This window comes from Perkinsus marinus, assembly GCF_000006405.1.
Source record: "Perkinsus marinus ATCC 50983 genomic scaffold scf_1104296950436, whole genome shotgun sequence".
NCBI classification, from domain to species: domain Eukaryota; phylum Perkinsozoa; order Perkinsida; family Perkinsidae; genus Perkinsus; species Perkinsus marinus.
The window spans coordinates 237,664-259,119 of NW_003209596.1; the positions used below are offsets into that span (position 1 = coordinate 237,664).

Below are 21,456 nucleotides of genomic sequence, written 5' to 3' on the forward strand. Positions count from 1 at the left end.
TCTCCAACCTATACTCGGGTTTCTGCTTGTTGCTATTTAATTTATCGGTCACAATGACGTATTTGACGCTTCACTCTTCACGAAGCGCTCTGCATAATGCTATTGAACTGTTCTGCATCTGATTTTGCTCCGATACGTGACGATGTGTTAATAACGGGTGACTCTAATGAGACAATATTGCTTTCGTTAGAGGAATGTTGAGAGCAGCTTCAACTTTTTTCACCTCTTTCCATTTCTCGTTTCTTGGAGCTCCTGCTCCGATAAGGCAACCTGTCCCCTCACCCTCCCTAATATCGCTCGCAAGCTTATGTATTTAACTTTGATACGAGAGTGTCATGCAGAAAGTTATTGTAACAACAACATCAGTTGAGATCTCCCGATATATGATGGAGATTGATGCATAGTTGGTCGCCGCACAGCATCCTGAGAAAGGCGATTCAAGGATGTGGTATTCGGGACACGTGTACAGGAACAACAGATCAGTAAAAGCTGAACAGTGCTTACGAGAAAGTTTTCTTTTCATAATATCCCACCTGAACGGTTGCTTCGGGAGCTGCATGAGTAGCTCGAATGACTCGTTTGTGGCGAAGAAGAAAACCAGAACACGACTGACGAATGCTTCGCTCTCCTCGTCTTCATTCGGTTTAACGAGCTTGAACGGTAAATAACGACGAAACCTTTCTCACCCGCACGCGCTGTACCCGTATTTGAGCATGCTTAACGTCCTGGTCGTCTGATGATACTTCGCCATGCCACCGAACACACTTGTCACCTCTGAGGGGAGAAGTGACGAGAAACTGACAGGGCGCTGCGAACCCGACCCTAGAATGGGATCCCTGTCCTTGTCGATGCTCAACGCTATCGAACGAAGAACCTGAACAGTGACGATGCATTGTTGCGAACGGGTCAAAAATAGCGCGGATACTTTGATCATTCTGTCGTGATTTTGGAAGAAATCGCGGGCTCTCGGGTGAATCTTAGTCGCCCAAGCTGAGTAAAGGAAGCCATCAGCATTCCGTAAATTCGTCTACTGCAGGCCGGGCTATCATGAAAAACTCACTTTTGGCGAGCATCGAGACCTCGGCCTCTGATCTCGGGGAGAATTCATCAATCTGAGAGCTATCATGGGCTAGTGCGGGTTGGGATTCTTGGGTGGAAACGGGTTGATTTGTTGAGCTACTCATCGTATGTTCGTCTGAGTGGCCATATGATAGGCGACGGCCACTTATAGTCTTGCCTGCTTCCTTCCTTTTCCCGAGACACTTGGCGTGAATAATATCCCACAGCGGATCATCGGTTGAACAGAACCGAGCGAGAGACATTCTAACTGCTAAGTCAGTGCTCGATGGAAATGAACGATTCGTAACTCATTGACCCACAAGACCACACATTTCCTTCCCCTTCAAGCGAGTTGCGTGGAGCTCTCTATGTCCAAAAATGTAAAAATCATATGGTCATGAGTATTCTGGAGGTATTTCGGTGGAGGTGGTATTTCGGTATTTTTCTCGGTGGAGAGCCTCTCCAGGAGAGGCATCGAAACTTGCTCAGGACATACGGTTAAAGAGAATGAATGCTTCATTGTTCGACACTCCATTCGCTCAAGTCCTGCATGGCCATCAGTCGTGTATCTCTCGCGTATCGGGTGGAGAATATTGGGCCACCTGCTCCGGATGGCACTGGATGAGGTCAAGTTGAGCACAAAAGTATCATTTGATCACCAACACCACAGTCGACAAGCATTGCCAACATCAGTTTAATCAATACTGCATTGATGGTATATCATGGACGGACTTCTTATCAACATCTTAAGTCATCCTGCCACCGCGAGGTCTGACAGGGAGCAACAGAGATAAGCAGATCATGTGTAAGGGTCTCTAGGTACCTGTTGACAGTGACATTTGCACAATCTCCTCCCCAGAGCGCCCAAGTCTCTTGATCCCCTTGAGCTTCGAAGCTGCAACTTTCCCTGCCCTTTCAGCGTGCTTGACCGCGGCCGAGAGCTCTAAGATTCTTTCTTGGAGACCCTGCAAAATGAGCACTCTAGGCATCAGAGCTCTCCACTCTGACCACGGGGTAAAGGGGTCTGGGAAATGCTAGAGAGGCTGCAGCGATTGAACGAATGCCACAGCACTGTCCAATACTCACATCGAGCGATGTAATCCACGATTTCGTGACACTTTGGTCTCGGGACTCAAGCGCCTCTCGTTTCGCTTCAAGGTCAGCCCTGTATGCTTTGAGTTCGTCGACCTCCCGATCCAGCGCCTCCGTTCCGCGCTCGATTTTGCCACTGAGCAGAGCCCGGTACCTGATAGAGCCGGATGGACCGTCCGAAATGTGATGATGGCGAATCCACACTGATAGCTCAATTTTATGATGGCTTCCTTCAAGGCTCGCATCCGATCGACTCTTGCACTGAGAGCAGCTCGACTATCCCGGTATCTATACATGGCAATCTCTAGTTCTCGTCTTCTTCAGTTCTTGGTTATACATATAACATAGCGAAGCCCCTATGCGTCGCCCAGTGGCCGAGGTGTTTGAAGACGGAGTTCGAGAGGAGCTTTTATCCGTGCGCTTATCAGTCTACTGTAGGTAGTTTTGCTCGAGCGATTTCGCTAGTGGAAGCGACATGGCTATGCAAAGAGCTCACTTTTCCCGTTGTTTCTGTATGTACTGCTGTAGGTACTCGCTCATACGTGTTTCCTTCATCTGTGTCATTTTCATCTTTGCTAATGTGCGACGTTGACGCGCAGCCTGTTGCTCCAGTGCTCGGTGCTGAAGTGCGAGGAGATAACCGCAGTCTACTTCTGCGTTATTCTTTATATCGTATGCATATCCTTTCGAATCATAAGAGGCAAGCGTCAAGTTATTGGTTCGCATCGCACTGACCTCGTTCCTCAAGGCGCTAGCCTCTCTTCGCTTCTCAATGAGGATATTCATCGTTTCGCTTGGAGGCCGAGCTGATCCAGTCTTTTCCCTTACTCGCCTTTTGGTCGCGCTTCCAGCCTATCATGACACGACTCTAGTGAGATCGACCCGAGGCTCTCTCACATGCTCAATCGGCTTCTTGTCACGGGAGGGGTTTTTCGGTCTTCTCATCGAAGCTCGTCTCTCAGAAGATATAAAAGCATCCTCATAAGCATCAATCATGTCGTGAACACGAAGTCGAAGATCGGCGTTCTCGTCAATAAGTCGTTGCCAAGATCGACATACGATCCTAACACGTAGCACTCAGGTTTCTATCTTATCTCGGTTCCAGCTACCGGTCGTCCTCAGAGGCTGTGGACTCAACTGGGGAATACAAATCAGTATCAATAGGAGGAGGACGGCTTTGCTTTCTGTTTGCTAAGTCCATCGTCATGTAAAAATCACACTGACATCCACTCGTCATGATCACACTTTGACGTTTGTCAATAACAAAGGTCACCCAGAAATCAGAAAGCCCGGCTACGACTCAAAACCAACTACTTCCTACAATATCTCGACAGAATAATGATACATTATGAACAAGGAACGCATGAGGAACTAGTGTGTGTATTCTTCATCTACAAAATCTTAACTAAGTTTCAAATTGGAAGCTCCTGAAATAATGATATAAATACACTTCCCCGTCTTACCCTGCCCACTGCCAGAAAATGTGCGCATAATGAACTTACGACAGCATTTAGTGACTTTGTTGGTTACTCAACAAACGCAACGAACTTGACAAGCTGAGAGAAACTACTCTACTGCTAGCCGGTTAAAATTTCAGAACTCATAGATACCATCATCGACAAAAGAATAAGAGAAACGAAATTAATCCATTTCTGAGGGGCAATAGACTGGCGAGGATTCATCACACTTGTCACCCTCAGAAGGTTCATAGCAGAGATGAGGCTTATCGGAATTATACAATCCGAAGCACACATAGGGACCGGGCTGATCGACGTACTTCTTGCAGTATGATCCCCACTTAGAGTTCTTGCACTTAGGGGTCTCGGCACAAAGATCCTCACAGGTCTTATCAACCACCGGGCAAGAGACGGGGCTGTAAACCTTATCACTGCAGTAGCCACCGTTGAAACCATCAGTTGGCTCAAAGCAATAGTCACCGCCACCCATATCAAGCAGACCGAAGCATACGCCGTTACCCTTGCAATAGGATCCCCAACCATAGTTCTTGCAACCAGGAGTCTCCTCACACAGCTCCTGGCAGTAGTTCCAGTCGGCGGCGGCGACCGAGCCAAGGACGAAGAACGAAGATAGGAGGCGCATCATTTCAACTACTTAGAGATGGGAAAAACTTCAACTGAATGAGATGCTTGAACATGAATGTTGAACACATACAAGTAGACAAACAAATCAATGGTTTCAATGAGTATCGTCTACGCTCAGCTAGCACATACGCTAGCGTAAAGATGCGTATCCTGTCTCAAGCTATGCTAGTAGCTGTTCCATCAGTTAGGGGTAGTGCAGATATCAGGCAATTCCTCCAGAATGCTCCTCTCAGCACAAGAGACTCTACAAGTTATCACAGTTGCAAGTAATATCACTAGTACTGTGACACCGCGGGACGAACTTGAAACATTAGCAGGTTCCTACTTAAACGAGTCGTTCTGTTGACTGCAAGCTAGTGACACTAGCTTCTATTCTTCTTTTGCAAACAATGGTCAATGATGAAACTGCACATATGAAGTCTTCTTTCCGGTTGCGTTCACCGGGAAACACTCAAGCGGTAGAGAGTTCCACAAGTCGAGTACTGTTATCTAGCGGCAATAGATGGTTATGTCACTATTCTTTTCCGAAATCACTAACTGGTGCTCTTGCCGCCCCCCTAAGACTATGTCCATTGACAACCCGAGCGTAGCAGAGAAGGTGATCAATCTTCACAAAGTTGGTCCTGTAAATGTTAGCTCTGTTCAATAACATTCTCTGCACCATGGAGGAAAAATACGAAAAGGAGTCGCAGCTCTTGAGATCAAGTCACTCGAACTTACAGAGAAGGAGCACTGATATGGTCAAACAGATACAGCAACAATGCTCCCACAATGTATGCAGTAACGCCGCGATCTGGCGAGAAGAGGGTTGACAGTGACTAGGAAGAGCAGCAAAGACAAAGGAACAACGGGATACAAGCATCGTGACAAGATGCCACTGTTAATCAGCAATGACCGCAACCTCAAAATGGAGCTTCCTTCGACAGCATACTCGGGTGATATCGCAGACACTCATCAGTAGGCTCCTCCTCGATGTGAATGAAAGTACGTCTCACCGTGAGTAACCCTGCACCATGCTCGACCCTTGACTGACGGTCATGTGACGCCGCTGGTGCGGTGACCTTCTCCTGAGGTTTAACCAATTCAGACGAAGTGGCTGCGGCTTTTTCTGCGGCTCTACGCCGAGCCAAGCGCCTTGGTGACATTAATGACGACACTTTAGTAGTGCTGGGCACTGAGCCTTTCTTCACCTTCGGTTTACCAACAACATGCCATTCACCATCATTGCCACCAGCCTCTGGCTCAGGGGGCAGCGACAACCCTGCTTCTGGCCTCAATGGAAGCTTTGGGGCCTCGCTTGGATTCCCGTTGGGACCCGGTTCGAGATTAGAGGGTACCGAAGATCTCAACGTATCCGAGGTATACTCTTCCGAAGTCATCATCACGCTGAACAAGAATGAAGCAGCAGACGAGGAAGAGGAGCTCGAAGTAGAAGAAGACGATGACGAGCTACTGCTGCTGCTGCTACTGCTACTCGATGAGGACGACCGGAGCCTGCTTTTATCAGCCGGCTCAGACGTTGCGCAAGTTACGACAGACCCGGGTTTGAGTTCGGGAACAGTAGTGTGCGGTAGGCGTTTGGACGGTGTGGTCTTCGGCTTTGTTCTCTTTCCAGATTGGGTCAGTTGTGACTTCTTTCGTTGCTGCTGATCTCCAGAGTCAGTCGAGATCGAGCCGTTCGACTTCCTCTGTGGCTCCTTCGCTGGTGAAGAGGCCTCCTTCAGATACTTACTGCGAATTGACTCGAATTTGTCCCTGTAGTATTCGCTCAGAATACGCTGAGAAGAACAACAAGAATCTTCATAACGATGGTGACTATCTCCCCTACAAATTCCAGAGCTTGGGCTACAATTCCATCTACGACCACATGTCTCGGATCTCCTGTGGCGAAGTCCGTGAGACGATACCATAACTGAGTGAACAAACAGTTAATTAGTTGAGGCTAGACTGAAAGTTGTCACCTCCGTTCGCCGCACAATTCTCGAGCGCATTCTCTTAGTGTTCGCAAGGAAATCTTCACATCGATCGTGGATAAACTAAAACGAAACCATCACAACCTGAAATCAACTTTGAAGAACTTACCGGAAGAAGCGTGTCGTTAAGCACCGGGTGATACTTGGGCTGAAGCACGTCTGGTTTAACACTGCGGTCGTGCGCAAGAGCTGACCACAACAACATGAGAGCTCTCAGGGTCTCCAACCTCACCTTGGGCCCCCGAAGAATCGAGAATATCCTGCATCAACTTAGTACTGTTGAAAAGGTAGAATGCTGACTGCCCAACAAGGCGCTTATGCTTGGGGTATTGGCCCATGGAGTGTAGCTGTTGCTTTCTCGCTTCCTAATAGCGACGAGATCAACTCTGCCGACTCCTACCATAAATCTACCAAATCTATCTCGTTTATCCGTGACACCAGTTCTGCATCGACGATAGTGAGGAGTTCCTGTTTGGCTTTAGTCGGCAACTTCCGAAACGCCTCGAGGACATCTCCTCTGCTGACCTACACTCGACTGGCAGTGCGACTAAAGCATGGTCGTTCGGACTCACCAGTGGAACAGTCTTATCAACCTTTGCCATGAACGCCGGTATGAGTACTGTCACTTGCGTGCCTCTCTTATGTGGATTCTCATGGTACGTCAACGCCCGAACAGGCTCTGCTATTGTAGATGCACTACCACCACCGGAGCCCCGTGGCATACAGTAGAATTCAACTGATCGTTTACCTCAACTGAAGATCTGTTTTCTGTGAGAAACCCAGACGCAGTCGTCCCAATGAGGCTGAACACAGAATGCAAAAGTTCTGATAGTCGCCCCCCCCCCTGCGGAAAAAATGCCCGACCCCCTGCATCCACTGAGCACGACACGGAATCAGTCACTGAAATCATCAAGATACATACATGTGAGCATAGCAATCGTCGGCGACGATGTATTTTTCGCTCGCCTCCTGCTGTCCATGTCGATCTCGCTCCGAGGGAGTCTCAACACTAGGACTAACGTCGCTGACCCGTCGTCCCTGGATTTTCCATGCTAACACACATCGCCCTTCGCTCGTCGCGAGCGCACCTGCACCGCCAGATTTCCGACTTGTCATTTCTCAGCTTAGCTCAAGGGAAGCCCCCCTGCAAAGACTCTATTCAGGTTAGCACAGACGTTTCACTGTGCTCGAGCACCCTATCTTTTCGAGTATATATTTTCGAATGCATTCGGGCTCCCGAGGGAGGTGCGCTCGTGAATTCACAACTACGTCTCAAGCAGCTTCCCAGTACTACTTAAAGCCTCGCTAAAGATCAACTTAGAGCTCACGGTTATCGCAAAAACGGAAAAGTAGGAGTACGGTCGTCATGGCCGGCAATATTTAGATGTAGAAGGAGCCAGTCCATGCCCCTCAAGGTGGACTCACACTGGGAGGGACAGCGCTGAGCGCCACGATGTGAAGAAAGAGCGGTAAGACAAATAACCTACTGATCGACGAGCACCGCTACTACCTTTCGAATGATCGAGTCGATAGTCAACTCCATCGCAGCCAGAGAGAGATGTCGCCAACAAGGTGTAATTCATAATCACCTATTCCGAAAGTCGCCATCAAGTCAACCACAGTCTCTGCCGGGGCAAGCTGCATACCAACAAGTTGCAGGTGTGGAATAAACACACAATTTCTCCTCATCTGAGCTCCTACTCTGAATAACACGTGCCACGGGGTCACTAATAAAAGCATCTCCCTATGAACTATGCATAAAACTATGCATCGGACGAACTCTTTGTGCCGTGAACTTTCATTCTCGCTATAGCAGAAAAGCACAGACTACTATGATTTCCAGATACTGCTCACAGCCCGTCACCATATTAGCTCTATTGCTACATACAAAGAAGAAGACAACCCAGGTACCAATAGAGAACTAAAATATTCCCCTCATTGTTACACATGCGACAAGCAGCCCCTCGTCCCGTTCCTGTGAACAGGGTAGATACGTCAGCTCCCGACTGTCCCACAAGGCGAGCTCTCACCCTTATCGTAAATTCACCCTCCATTGAGATCTCCCACAAGCCGTCCTCATGGCCACTTGCATGGAGTCACTGCGAATCAGCATGCAAAAGCTAAAGTCATAGATGATAATCATCAACAATAACGCTGTAGGGCGACCCAAAACTGCGATACCACAACTCGTCCAACTCAGGCTCAGAAAAGGAGCATTCAGAAAAATGGGAAATTAAACAAGTAAATATACTGCGCTCAGTCACGAGAACTCCACCTCATGCGACGGTGACGCGGACGATCGCTGTCACCACTACCACTGGGCATCGTCCCCTCGTAAATTCCCATCAGGATCGACGTCTTACATACTGGGCAAGTCGGACTGCTCTTCAGCCACTCATCTATGCATGCGGCATGATAGCGATGCATGCAGGGCAAAGTCCTCAACATCTCCCCCTTCTTGAGACTATCCATACACACTGCACAGTTGCCCCGTGCCTCCTTACACGTAGACTGTATAGTAAGCGCGGCAATTTCCCCCTCAGTCGCACCGGCAGCCGGTCCGCCCTGAGCCGCTATTATCGCGGCCAACGGCGAGTCGTCCATACTGTCACCTTCCTCAGATGCGGCGCCTGATAGTGTAGCCATCACGCCTTGAACCAGTGTATGCCCGACAGCACCAACAACAGCACGCAAGCTGTTCCTTATGTGAGGCCCACCTCCACTGGACTCGCTAGCACTATCATTCACCCGATCCGACGTCGATCTGGAGTCATCACTGCTTCCGCTCGGTAAAGGGAACTCCCTAGCGCTCAAGAAGGAAGCCTCTGAGTCACTCCTGTCGAGCGAGGCGGCCGGCCTGGTCTCCTCTGCCGTCGCGTTCTCACTGTCTACACTCAGGAACGCCGGCCGGCTCACAGGGCGTACAAATTCTTGATCGGTTTCCCCTAAGGCCGCAGCCAACCTCAGAGCTACTACCCGGTCGTGCTCTATGTCCTGTGCTTGCAGAATAGCAGTGACCATTTGCGCTACTGTAGCGTCCTGTGGCACATTCAACTCGTCTGCTTGAACTCGAAGGACCTCTCGCGGCAGCTCCTGGAGGTAGGATCTCCGATCAGCCGCCTCCATACGCTGTGTCGATGAGGTCGACGAAGAGTCGTCAGAAGCTGACGATATTGCCATTGGCGATGCCGCAAACATCTTGGGAAAACAAGCTGAGCCAGAGCAAGACAATAAACAAACCGGAGATCCTACAGAGCATTGACCACAGCAATAGCGCTACTTCCACAGTCCAGGGCTGATCTAAATCACGCCAAATGTGAATATCCGGGCGAAACCGGGCTCATTAAAAATTTGATAGGGCTTTCTAACGTATAAGAGTTATTAAACAACTCCCATTTCTAATCGAGAAACACGGTTTTAGATATTTTTCGAAACACTCGTCATCAAATTCTACACTATCTCCTGTGGATTCCCCTGTCTACCAAGGGCACGAATGAATTCAGCAATTCAATGAACTCGCCTCCCCACTTCTTGGAGCATCATACGGAAAAATTGCTTATACAACTTCACCGATTCACCAATACGACGTCCCTGCGGAATAACAGATCGAACGCTAGTCGGGAATACTACATTAGAGTTTCACCCTAGTGATATGAAAAACACTTGTGAAAAACATATTTCACGACTACTGCATACCGCGAATATCGCGTTTTTCACCGAGTTTTACGCCACTCCACGTAAAGCGGGTGAAACTCCGTTAATACAGCTGACACGAACATCTGCTACCCCGACCATAAAACCCCTCCCTGGAAAGTCCATCACCATTATCAATTGCCTCGTCAATGGCATCACTCCCATCCGTCATGCTGTAGTGCAACACAACACACTCATCGAGTTCACGCTTGGACCATCTACGACTACTGGCATGAGCAGAATATCAGAAACAGCTGAGCTCTGTGTAAAATCGGTTCGCGCATCCTGTTGGAATTGCCTCAAAATGAATGGGAACATTAGGAAGAGCTGAAAGCTGTGGAATCTGCTGAATATAATGATAACGATAGGAAAAAAGGGAAGTACAGCAACTGATGAATAGCTGTATAACACTAGTTACTCATTCATATGTGGAATAGACCCTTAGCGGCCCTCAGCAGAAGTCGAGGGACCCCCTAGGGTCGGCAAAAATCCCTTGGCGTAGTCCATAAGAACATGGCAGACTTCTGTGCCACGTTCAATGACGACTTTACGACGATTCTCCCCAATGGTCTTGTCGAGACCTGCATATTCTCAATGGTTGACATGCGATCTCTCTTCTAGCCTACCCCTGGTGGTGATCGTAATGAGCTTCTCCTTGGCACGGATAACCCCACCGATGAGACGATTGTCGGGATTGAAGACGACATGGACGTTAATATCGAGATAGCAGGGAATGCTCTCGAAAGTAGCAGAGGCGACCTAGATCAGTTCACACATGAGCCTAGAGGGTATTTCTAACTTACCTTAAAAGTGTCTAATGTCGTCTCCTGCAGACGAATCAGCAGACGGCGACAGTCCTCAACCAGCCCTGTGATCCTAGACTGCACGATCTGCTTATTGACAGAAATAGCCTCTCTGATTCGTTCAATGAACGTCATCATCACGCCCAAGTTACTATGAATGTTCTGAGGAAAATTGTCACCAAAACTCCCAGGTAGCCCAGGTCACTTTGAACAGTTTGCTGCCTGCATCTAAAACTCCATCTAGACAAGAATCCACTCGGATCACCCAGGGTCGAGTAAACTCAATGACAAATGGGAACTTCTCTCGTGCAGTCTTGACCGGTAGGTAATCTCCCAACCACGAGAGAGATCTGTTGACAGCACTGCTCAGGACCTGGGCTGGCATCAGGAGGAAATCAATAACCCTAGGACGCGAAACGAACGGAGTAAACTGCTCTATAATAAAAGCAATATAACGACGCTGAATGGGACAGAAAATAGTAACAAAGGTCTTATAGACCGACTCTGGTTGAAACCGTTTGTTAGTCGAGTGTTCGCATATTTTCCGCTCATTCTCCTCAATGTGCAGGGGAGGAGTCCGGACTCCGGATGCATTAGAATTGACATCAGCCCTCTTGTTGATGGTATTTTAAAGCCAGAAGGTAGTAGTTTAGTACTCAGCTACCTTTCCTGGCCGGTCATTACTCGTATAGAGCGGTTGTTATCTTGACACGAAGTTGAGACTGGGAAGCCCCAGGACGATACCGAGAACGCTGCTGCTGATAGACGGCCTTCTAGCTGTGATATACTCCAAATGGTACCACTCCACGGTCACATCCTCCACAACCTACCTTAGTTTGCCCCAATGACTGGAAATTTGAATTTGCTCTACCTTAGGGCCCATCTGCCCAACACTCTTCAACCTTCCGTGGTCGTCAAAGGCTCTTACCAATACAGTATCTGACCGCTCCTCCTTTAACGGGGTAACCCTGAATGTCTGACAAGTGCTCCTACATGAGCGTAGGTCGACCGAATCAACACCTGTGGTATCCCGCCGGCCCGGCCAAAGGCCCCGCCGTATACGAAGGATGACCACTCCTCAGCGACTCATTCTCGTCTGAAGCTGGAGCACCGGAACCATGCCTCCCACTATGCGTACGGGAATGTCAAAGATATACCTGCGCAGAATGTTGTTCGGCATGCGTCGTTTTAACGCGTGTAAAAACGCTCAAACTCCTCGGGACTTTCTCCACGCATAATCGTTTGAACATCGTTCTGCCATTATTCTCGTAGCGTTTTAAGTTTATTATGGCCGTTATATTAGACAAGCTTAAGGCCATTCCAGACTACCTATTCGGACCCGACGATCCGACTGATGACACCGTCAACGATGACAAAGTGGACACCTCATCGACGGTTGACAAGGAGGAAGAACACGAGAACGTCGAGAAGAGGCGGGAGCGTGGTACTACTCGGGATTCAGTTCTTTGCAGTCTAGCACTCGTGTGACGCATTCTACCACCCACATCGTTCGTGTTTCAGCTGCCACTCAGTGCTCTGACCGCGCCCAGGACTCCTCTGTTGACTCCACGTCTCGGCCACCCAGCGTCGTCAGCGCAGACTGGAACCTTGTTGACCTCAGTGGCGAGAGCCTCTTCAAGCTCATAGTAGACCGACACCCTCTAGCGGTAAGACAACTCGTCGATCACCATCGTCGATGTAACTGTTCTTCTCCTTTCCCAGTTGATGAACCAGTCTCTGAGTGACGTGGATTCGAAAGGAGTGGCGAAAGCGGTCCCATCCAGTGGGGCATGGTCCTTGCTACCTAGTGCAGATGAATTGAACATGCTGAGCCAGTGGGAGAAGGTGGTTGCAGGCCGACCCTTGGAAGAAGTAGTACTGCCCTGTCAGTGTGGGAAAATATGCACATGGTGCACCACATATGTTGGTGACAATATGGAAATTCTGAGGAAATTCTTGCGGGTTCCTGGACATTTCTACCCTAGTTTGTATATGAACTCCTATAGTTAGTGAGGAAACTCCCAGGGTCAACTGAGGAAAGCGATCATGTATTACAACACTGGTCTTGTCGATGTGGGAAAGTATGCAAATGGTGAACTACATGTGTTGGTGACGGTATGAAAACTTTGAGGAAATTCTGGGGAATTAGTATTGATTTCTGTACAACTCTACCCGACTTTGTATATAAACTCCTATAATTAGCGAGGAAACTCCCGAGCCCAGCCGAGGAAACCAAACATATATTCCAACACTGTGTCCTGTAGCGTGTCCGCTAAACATTTTGAGTCTATGCTGCCTTTCCTCCCTGGACTTTAGCTATTCCAATAAAAGTAGGTACATCGGTCGGAGCTTCGACCTCTTGTACATTCGTATGGGGTTCCCGTTGAGTACAGGCCTACGTTGTGGAGAACATGGGCTCACGAAAGGCTTCATCGTAGGGAAGTGATGCGCACTCTTTGTGACTACCGTCTTGTCAGATTCGGTCTGCAAACTGACTTATCCGAAGGCTCTGGCAATGCTCGACAATGAGGCCTCACTGGACTCCAAGATTAAGCATCAGATTGAGATGGACCTGCCCAGGACGGCAGGTGGAATACCGCCTGATCGGATCGATAGAATGCGGGACTTGCTGATGGCGTATGCATTGAGGAAGTAAGAACAGCGGTGATAAGCTTGGAGAAGTTGTTGTCAGTCCTTCGGTGGGCTACTGCCAAGGAATGAACTTCATCGTTAATGCTCTGCTATCCATCCCGCTACCGGGCTTGGACGATGAGACGGTATATCTAGTGTTAGCAGCATTCGTTGAGGGTATTAATAAGGACTACTATGATAAGAAGAACCTCAGAGGGTATGTGCTGGATTACGGTGTCGCGACTGTACCGAAGTGAGTTCAGGTTCTTGAGAGATATCACGAGGCTGGATGAACTGTTGGGAGAGCATTTCCCTGATGTAAAGCAGCTTCTGGATAGGCTCGAGATTTCCAGACTTTGGGTGAGGTGTGGTATCGTAATGTATGAGACGCCGACTGTTGTTGTTGATGATCAAGTTGTGTGCGGAGCCTATGCTGTGCTTATGGTCGAAGTCGTTGTCGATGCCTCCGGCTAGACTGTGGGATATCTTCCTTCTTGATGGTAGTACATCGATAGGAAGTGAGAGAGGTGTGGTATGGCTGATAGTAGGTAATGATGCAGTACTAGCAGCAATGCTGGCATCGATATCTCTGGCGTATTCCAAGATGGAGGGCTGCCTTACACAGGAGAAGCCTTCTATAGGGCAGCTAAGTGATAAGGTGGACACACCGGAGAACCAGAAGGTAGGGAGCCTATATACTGGGCTTGCTTAGGTTGGAAATGCTGGCTTAGGTCAAGGCGTTGCCTATGGAGGTTCATCAGGAGATGGTGGTGACCACTTTCAAGAGCACTTTGCGTGATATGGATGTGGAGGATTTGGCAAGGGAGACAGTGAAGTGGATCCAGGCTTGTCGAGAATCTCGACACAAAGCAAGAGAGGCTCAGCACAAGGCCGCAGCAGAGAAGAAGTGGTGACACGGGTGCTTGTCTGGAGGGTATCTTTGCGTATCTTAGGTTGATCATGGCTGGATACGGATTCGCTCCGGTCGGTTTTGCCTGGCAAAGTGCCGAAGTGTGACGGACGTACGTCTAACTGCTGTTGACTGTAATCTGTTATAATCATTTTATAAGCGAGTTTTCTATGAAGAGGGCATTGGGGCAGTCTCAAGATGATGTTGATGGTTACTATTTATTACGACCATTTGTGAGTTATCGATTCACTCCATCTTGACTGTTCTGAAAATAATACCACTGCCTAGCGGAGCGAAGCAATGCCAGCTGGTTTTAGCTGTCTTTGGAATTACTATTATCTCTCCTTCTTCTGCTCTGCAATTGAGTAATATGTTGTATCATCGTTGACTATTGTGTTATTATGAGCTCATTCTGTACATTCCCTGCTTGCCCTCTGAGGACGTTATTCTAGGTAGTAGTAATATTATCGTCGTTTCCCAAGGCGTGCTGCGTTCAGTGTGGGAAAATATGCTCATGGTTGACCACATATGTTTGGTGACAATATGGAAATTCTGAGGAAAATTTCCGAAATTTTTGCGGGTTTCTGTACATTTCTACCCTAGTTTGTATATGGACTCCTATAGTTAGTGAGGAAACTCCTAGGGTCAACTGAGGAAAGCGATCATATATTACAACACTGGTTGCGTTAGTCTGAATAGAGTAATGGTTGGTTACTTCACTTACAGGGGTAAGACGAGCTCCCTATGAATTCGGAAGTATGTTGGCTTTCCTCTGATCAGTTTAGGAGTGTCCTCACTGATTATAGGAATTTTCATATAGATTCGGGTAGAAGTGTATGGAAACCAAGTAGAATTTCCCGATATTTTTTCCTGAATTTCCATATTGTCATTAACACATGTAGTTGAGCATGTGTATTTTCCGATACTGTGGAGTGTGGAAATCCGAATCTACCGCAGATATCGACAGGCTCCTGAAGACTGGGTCTCGACCTTGTCTGTTCAGCAGCTTGGGTGCTCGTATGCGTATATGTTGGGTGTATGGTCGGGAACCACTGTGAGCAGTCTGATTCATGATTAGTCGGACATGACTTGCGTTGAAGTGGAGATGGTGTGGTATGGGATAAGGTTGTGCTTTGGTTTTCCTATGATGCCTAGCCAGGCTCTCGAGGCTGCACCTTCTGGGGAGTCGGAAGGAAGTCCGCAAGTGTTTTTGCCAGTACAGGATCCAGCGATGGAGCGGTACTATGACCAGCTTGCTTCTAGTGATGAGTGTAGTAGCTATACGGCAGCTCCTCCTAGTGTGGATGAGGTAGGCAGGAAAGGGTTAGAGAAGTTGCGCGAGGTGTGGTATGGGGACAGAGTTCGGAGCTCCTATCAGCGATGGACGGGGCTGACTGGTCGGATCCTGTGGTGATACGCTTACTCCTACGGAAAGTGAAACGGTATTTGAAAAAGGCGGTTAGAGTCCAGCGGGAAGTAGGAAGTGTTTTGGGGCGATCGATTTTGGATACTCGGAGCTGTTTTAGTTGACGAATAGCAAGGAAGAGCTCCGCGCGGCGTATGCTGATATGGAAACCATGCGAAATGATATAGCGTAATACGTTAGTCTGTAGGGCTCTAGTTTTGGAGAGGCTTTTTTCTACGTACAGGGTGTTTCGAAACCTCGTGAGCACTTTTGAGTACACAGAGGTCGGTCATCTCTTCCTTCACGCACCACGAAAAGGATTCAATTTCGTATTTATGATGACGCTGGCTGAATTTTTGCGAGATTTAGGTCATAAACTCTCCTAGGGAGGTGCTCATGAGGTTTTGAAACACCTTTCCTTTTTCGGGCGCGGCAGGGCCTATTGCCCTCTCGACGACATAGCCCTGCTCAGACTGATAGCTCGACGCAGTCCGCCAGTAGTCTTGATGAAACTGTCTACCATTCGCGCGAATATATCGCCTTAATCGCAGAAATACTAATATAAGGGTACACTCGGTATGGACATCTACTTGATCGAAGGCATGCGCCCATGTGACCGTCGTACGAAATAAGGCGGCGCCTCTTCCTGAGATGAAGTCGTGGTTGGTCATTGGAGAGTTTAGGTATCTCCAGGAGGATCTGGACAGGAAGCTGGCACTTGAGAAGAAACTGTTGACAGAAAGGGATGGATCCAAACAGAAGGAGGAGGAGCTGATGAAACTTGTGAGGAAAATGTAGGCCACTGTGAGAAGCAGGCTGAATGTCATTTTGAGGGGAAGTATTGGAATATATGTTTCCTCACTGATTATGGGAGTTGATATGCGAATTACGGTAGAAATATACGAAAAACCAACAAGAAATTCCAGAAATTTCCTCAAAATTTTCGTTTCGTCACCGACACATGTAGTCGGCTTTCTTAGACTGACCAGAATTTACTATTTCAGGCAGTGTTGGGATATATGTTTGCTTTCCTCAGCTAAGTTCAGGAGTTTCCTCACTAATTATAGAAGTCTACATACAAATTCGGGTAGAAGTGTACAGAAACCAATGAGAGTTTCCTAAATTTTCCTCAGAATTTTCTCAAATGTCCCCTACACATGTAGTTGACCATGTGTGTATTTTCCCACACCGATTTCTTGTGATAGTATGCGAGTTGTCGCAGGTACGGTACGGATCCCGCTGAGGCATATGTTGCGTTGTTGAACACGAATGAGGAGATGCAGAATGAGATGGATGCTGTCATTGAAGTGAGCTGCGGTGAGGGGAAATATGCACATGGTCAACTACATGCGTATATGACTTTAGCGGAAATTCTGAGGAAATTTTCATTGGTTTCTGTACACTTCTACCCGAATTTGTATGTAAACTCCTATAATTAATGAGGAAACTCCTGAACTTAGCTGAGGAGAGCGTACATATATTCCAACACTGGTGAGCTGAGGAGAGTTAGAGATTAGAAATCAAACTTGTTATTTTTAGGAACGCGACGATCTCTGTCAAGAAGTCGAGAAGCTCCAGAAGCAGGTGGATGATTTTCAGGAGCAGTCCAGCCTGCCGACTCCTGGTGGAGATGAAGAGCTGCTGAATGCTGGTAGGAGTGCGTGGTGGGGTTTGGAGTTTCACCCGTTCAACGTGAAGTGGTGTAATACTCCATGTATCAACAAGAGTTATTAACAAGTGGTTCTCAACTTATGATCAATACAGTAGTCATAAAATATACGCTAGGCCAGCAAGGGAGACAAGTATCACAAGAATCTAAAATTACAGGAGATCATTGTGTTCAACATTTCCTTACACCGTCTACGATGAAACTATTGTTTCCCGCGAAGTGAATTGTAAAATATATTTTCTAGTAGTCTTTTTCATACTGTAGGCTCTGAGGAGGAAAAACAGAAGCTTGAGGAGCTGTCGCGAAAAGTGGAGCGACTGGAGACGGAGAACGCCGAGTTGAGGCGAAAAGTTGAAGATTGGGAAGGAAGAAATGATGGAGGCTCTTCGGAGTCATCACGTGGTAGGCTGAAGAATTTTAGGTTCTTTTTGAAGGGAGCCGTCTTAGGAGTTATCCAAGCCTTGGCTCAGGAGAATGTAGAGTTGAAACGGCAGTTGAGGAGTCGGTACGTGGAGTAGTCTTGATGGGAGGCGAGTGAGTGGGTCTATTAGGGAGGTGGAGTTGTCTGGACTGAGGGCTGATCTTAAGGAGCATCAGAAGGGTAGTGTTGGAGAGGACTCCACTGAGGTAGGGGCGGGAAAGGGACAGGGGATAGCAGTGTTGGGGTATATGCTCGCTCTTCCCACAGTGTTGGGAAATAAGTTCGCTTGCTTCACAGTATTGGAATATATGTTCGCTTTGCTCACATTATTGGTGTATATGTTCGCTTTCCTTACAATGTTTGAATGCAGTTTCCTCACTTATCATGGAAATTTACATATGAATTGGAGTAGAAGTATATGGAAACCAATAAGACTTTCAGGAAATTTCCTCAGAATTTTCATATTTTCACCAACATACATATGTAGTTGACTATGTGCATACTTCCCACACTGCAAGGTTATTGTTGGCAGTCACTATAGTGTTGTTCAATTTAATACGTGGCTCGTACAGTGTGAACCAAACAGTTATGCATATCTAGATCTTCGAGATGGCTTCCTCCAATTAGGGAATATAGACTACGGAACGCTTCTGCAACGTTGTCAATCGATTCGCATTGTTATCTTGTTGATGTTACTCAAAGTTGTCTTTCGAAGTTGAAAATATTACTTCGTATAACACTGTATAGGCGAACAGCCATATCACGAGTGCTACGGTAGTCTATGCGTGTTTGGAGGTTTCCGATTTAGGCAACCGATAGACTTCGACAGGAACTGAAGGAACTCCAACAACAACACGATGAGTTATGGACGCATCTGAACAAAGTTCTGCTGTTCTCAGCCGTAGTTGCTCATGTTACTGTTGTGTTACTGTTGTAGGCGTTGGAGGACAAGTGGGATACTGAGGAGGAACTGCGGGCGCTCAGGAATCAGGTGGGGGCCTATGAGCTTGTCACGATTGTCAATTCTGCTGAAGGTGTCTCAGAAGTTCACTACAGTCGCAGTTGACCCGCAAGAAGCTGGCCAGGACTCAGCAGATCCGCGGCAAGTTGAGGAGACTATTGCCGAGCCGCTGTCAGAGAGTATAGTGGGGAAAAATGATAAGAAGATTGTTGAGGCACCTTCGACCGCTACTTCTAGCCCGGTGACACAGGCTTGTCATGAGGGCACTCTCGCGGCGAGGGGCATGGGCAGTTCAGTATCGGGTGAGCTGTGATTTTCGTGGAATGCATTCCATTATGATCGAGAATTCAAGAGGCATAGGAGTTGTGTGTGATTAGATACTGGCGCGCCCTTGGTAAAAGCGATACTTTAGTACTGCCTTGACCCGTTGTGAATATGTTATACTTTTTTCTATTGTTGTCCCATTGGGGCACGCCTGTGTGATCGGGTGTGTGATAGTTCCTTACTACCAGTATATGGCCTGTTTTCCTATAGCCCATGCTGTGTATCGAGTTTAGTTATCGGAGGGTCAGCGGAGGGCTAGGGTCACAGATTTAGAAACAAGTCATTTCGACATCACTTTTCAACATCTTATGTAATTTCAAATTACGTAAGATGAGTTCCTATATAACGATGTTGGAAAGTGTGCTGCGAAGTTAACATACACCAAGTAGTTCGCAGGTGTCTATGAGGTCATCCGATCTTGTAGGGTGATGAATGCGTACAAACGTGTGAGTCGCAGCAGATGTATTCTCTGTTGGAAGAACGTCGATCAGTCGAGCCTCTTGAAATCATCGTCTTCTTCTAGAGATGGGTGTTGGAATATATGTTCACTCCGCTCAGCTGAGCTTAGGTAGAAGAGTACACAAGCCAATGAGAATCTTCCTCAGAATTTTCATTTTCTCACAAACACATGTGGTTGACCATGTGCACATTCTCCCACACTGGGCTCGGTAGATGTCTGAGAAAGCCATATGCAGTTCCAGATCGATTCACGACATAATCATAGTCGAACTTCCTTACGCTGCTGGAAGTGCTTTCTCGGGCGGCGAGAAATGAGCCCTGTTTCTGTACACTACACTATTCAGAATCTTGTTAACTTTCTGATGAGAGTTGTTGAGTGATATCGCAGCATCATTATCGCGTGATTGTCGTTGTTGTTGTTGTTGATGTCCGTTGTGTCGCTGTGTCGGCATGCAGCTGTCCCAGTAGGAGCAAAGGCAGCAGCGTGCTGGCCTGGCTTGTGTTGCCTTATCCCAGCACATCGTGAACAGTTCGAAGGAGCCTCCAGGAAGTGCCCGATGAAGGCCATGAGTGAAACTGCGTTCATGCAAGTATCAGAGAGAAGCAAATCCGACCAGTACTTCACCACCTGCCGAGATTGGGTCTCCCGCAATATTCTGCGCTTACCGGTTCCTGATATTGTGCGGCTGGTATTCGCATTTGCTCAGAACGATGATAAGGAGGGCGCTCGGGAATTGGCTCGGCGTGTTCTAATCCGGCAGGAAGACTTGCTGGACCAAGCCAACGGGCGCGATATTGCGAGGCTTCTCAGCACACTGGCCAACTTGGGCGTGCGTGAACACGAGACTGGCATGCAGGACATATTCGAGAATGCATTCCCTGCCTTAGTGAATAGAACTGGGCAAATGCGGTCGTATCAAATCATTGCTCTCTGTGGCGCCTATAAGAGGGTCGGCATCTTTAGTAACGACTTGGCGGCGAGTCTGGCGCGACGGGTTATGCTGCTTGGTGGTGACGACAACCAATTTGATGCGATTCGGGCTCTTCTCGGTATCATGGGAAACCTCAGTGTTTGCATTGATCGGGAAATCCTTGGTACCTTGGTGGAGGCCGCTGCTATTCATGAACTACAGGGGGAAGTCTGCGCATTCCGCTTAGCGGTTTTGCTGCAAATTTGCACTAAACTCGACCTAGAGGAACACCCTCGATTTCACGAGATGATGAGTGCCGTAGCAGCAGAGATGAATAAATGGCCATCTCGGCCGTCGAAGCCTCTGGTGGACACTCTCAACCATCTCATGTTATCATTGGTGTGTCGGCATCGCCCTAGCGAGCGTCGACTCGCCCTCGCTGAGCTCAAGGAGGCCCTGCTTCGTAGTGTCCTCGAGTACTTGGCTCATTCTGGCGTTAGCCCGTCGGCGTTGGACACGTATTGCCAGATCAATCTCTGTGTTATCGAGCTGCATATCAGACTAGAGCGGCCATTCTTATGGTGTGAGTTGAGCGATAAATCGCGAGACTTCTTGGCTGTAGTCTCCCAGGTAAATGTAGACGAACTGTTTGCGGCTATAACGATGTTGTTTTGATCAGCTTCGGGTCAACAATCAGTATGATGCGCTCCCGGCAATGTCCTCGCAGCAGCACTTAGTGGTCTCTCGGGAGCTTACGGATCTGGGAGTGTCGCACACTTTGGAGGTATGCCGGTCTTCTCGATGGTCTTTGATTAGTCCTTAGGTAGCGCTACAGCAGCCCTATGTGATCGATATCGCCATCTCGGGCTCGAGGAAGTTGCTTGAGATTGATGGGCCACGGCATTTCATCAACGGGTATCGGTGAAGACACGTTTGAAGGAATGAAGACATACTTTAGGTCTGAGCGCCCGACGGTCACGACTGAGCTGAAGCATCGGCTGTTAACTCATCTCGGGTACGATGTACGGCATATTAGATGGGAC

The 21,456-nt window shown here is 48.0% G+C and overlaps 8 protein-coding genes across 8 annotated transcripts; 4 read left to right on the top strand and 4 right to left on the bottom strand.

Moving 5' to 3' along the window:
* Positions 1-3,792: 3,792 nt before the first annotated feature.
* Pmar_PMAR018536 (hypothetical protein) lies at positions 3,793-4,254 on the bottom strand (the record flags this gene model as incomplete). The annotated part of the gene is made up of 1 exon (XM_002778051.1): positions 3,793-4,254. The coding sequence occupies one exon, from the start codon at positions 4,252-4,254 to the stop codon at positions 3,793-3,795; it is 462 nt and encodes a 153-aa protein (XP_002778097.1).
* Positions 4,255-4,848: 594 nt separating this feature from the next.
* On the bottom strand, positions 4,849-6,964 carry Pmar_PMAR018537 (hypothetical protein). The gene is made up of 8 exons (XM_002778052.1): positions 6,799-6,964; positions 6,638-6,751; positions 6,459-6,591; positions 6,336-6,415; positions 6,215-6,289; positions 6,082-6,165; positions 5,886-6,031; positions 4,849-5,639 (listed from the first exon to the last, which is right to left on the bottom strand). Exons 1-8 carry the CDS (start codon positions 6,946-6,948, stop codon positions 5,156-5,158), a joined length of 1,266 nt encoding a protein of 421 aa, XP_002778098.1. The 5' UTR covers positions 6,949-6,964; the 3' UTR covers positions 4,849-5,155.
* A 1,458-nt stretch (positions 6,965-8,422) lies between these two features.
* Pmar_PMAR018538 (ring finger protein, putative) lies at positions 8,423-9,432 on the bottom strand. Its single transcript, XM_002778053.1, has one exon. The coding sequence runs from the start codon at positions 9,422-9,424 to the stop codon at positions 8,483-8,485; it is 942 nt and encodes a 313-aa protein (XP_002778099.1). The 5' UTR covers positions 9,425-9,432; the 3' UTR covers positions 8,423-8,482.
* Positions 9,433-10,360: 928 nt separating this feature from the next.
* Positions 10,361-10,857, bottom strand: Pmar_PMAR018539 (hypothetical protein; the record flags this gene model as incomplete). Its single annotated transcript, XM_002778054.1, has 3 exons — positions 10,361-10,500; positions 10,546-10,678; positions 10,723-10,857. 3 exons carry the CDS (start codon positions 10,855-10,857, stop codon positions 10,361-10,363), a joined length of 408 nt encoding a protein of 135 aa, XP_002778100.1.
* A 1,152-nt stretch (positions 10,858-12,009) lies between these two features.
* On the top strand, positions 12,010-14,370 carry Pmar_PMAR018540 (TBC domain containing protein, putative; the record flags this gene model as incomplete). The annotated part of the gene is made up of 11 exons (XM_002778055.1): positions 12,010-12,166; positions 12,244-12,389; positions 12,445-12,594; positions 13,057-13,156; positions 13,200-13,374; positions 13,415-13,570; positions 13,617-13,713; positions 13,769-13,853; positions 13,902-14,035; positions 14,085-14,263; positions 14,307-14,370. 11 exons carry the CDS (start codon positions 12,010-12,012, stop codon positions 14,368-14,370), a joined length of 1,443 nt encoding a protein of 480 aa, XP_002778101.1.
* A 1,048-nt stretch (positions 14,371-15,418) lies between these two features.
* Pmar_PMAR018541 (hypothetical protein) lies at positions 15,419-15,572 on the top strand (the record flags this gene model as incomplete). The annotated part of the gene is made up of 1 exon (XM_002778056.1): positions 15,419-15,572. A coding segment is annotated over one exon (154 nt), but the record flags the coding sequence as incomplete, so codon positions are not given.
* Positions 15,573-15,643: 71 nt separating this feature from the next.
* Pmar_PMAR018542 (myosin heavy chain, clone, putative) lies at positions 15,644-19,032 on the top strand (the record flags this gene model as incomplete). The annotated part of the gene is made up of 11 exons (XM_002778057.1): positions 15,644-15,739; positions 15,790-15,857; positions 16,352-16,462; positions 16,891-16,975; positions 17,208-17,319; positions 17,602-17,739; positions 17,785-17,842; positions 17,889-17,964; positions 18,567-18,659; positions 18,696-18,749; positions 18,793-19,032. 11 exons carry the CDS (start codon positions 15,644-15,646, stop codon positions 19,030-19,032), a joined length of 1,131 nt encoding a protein of 376 aa, XP_002778103.1.
* Positions 19,033-19,927: 895 nt separating this feature from the next.
* On the top strand, positions 19,928-21,338 carry Pmar_PMAR018543 (hypothetical protein; the record flags this gene model as incomplete). Its single annotated transcript, XM_002778058.1, has 3 exons — positions 19,928-21,043; positions 21,093-21,197; positions 21,237-21,338. 3 exons carry the CDS (start codon positions 19,928-19,930, stop codon positions 21,336-21,338), a joined length of 1,323 nt encoding a protein of 440 aa, XP_002778104.1.
* Positions 21,339-21,456: the final 118 nt, after the last annotated feature.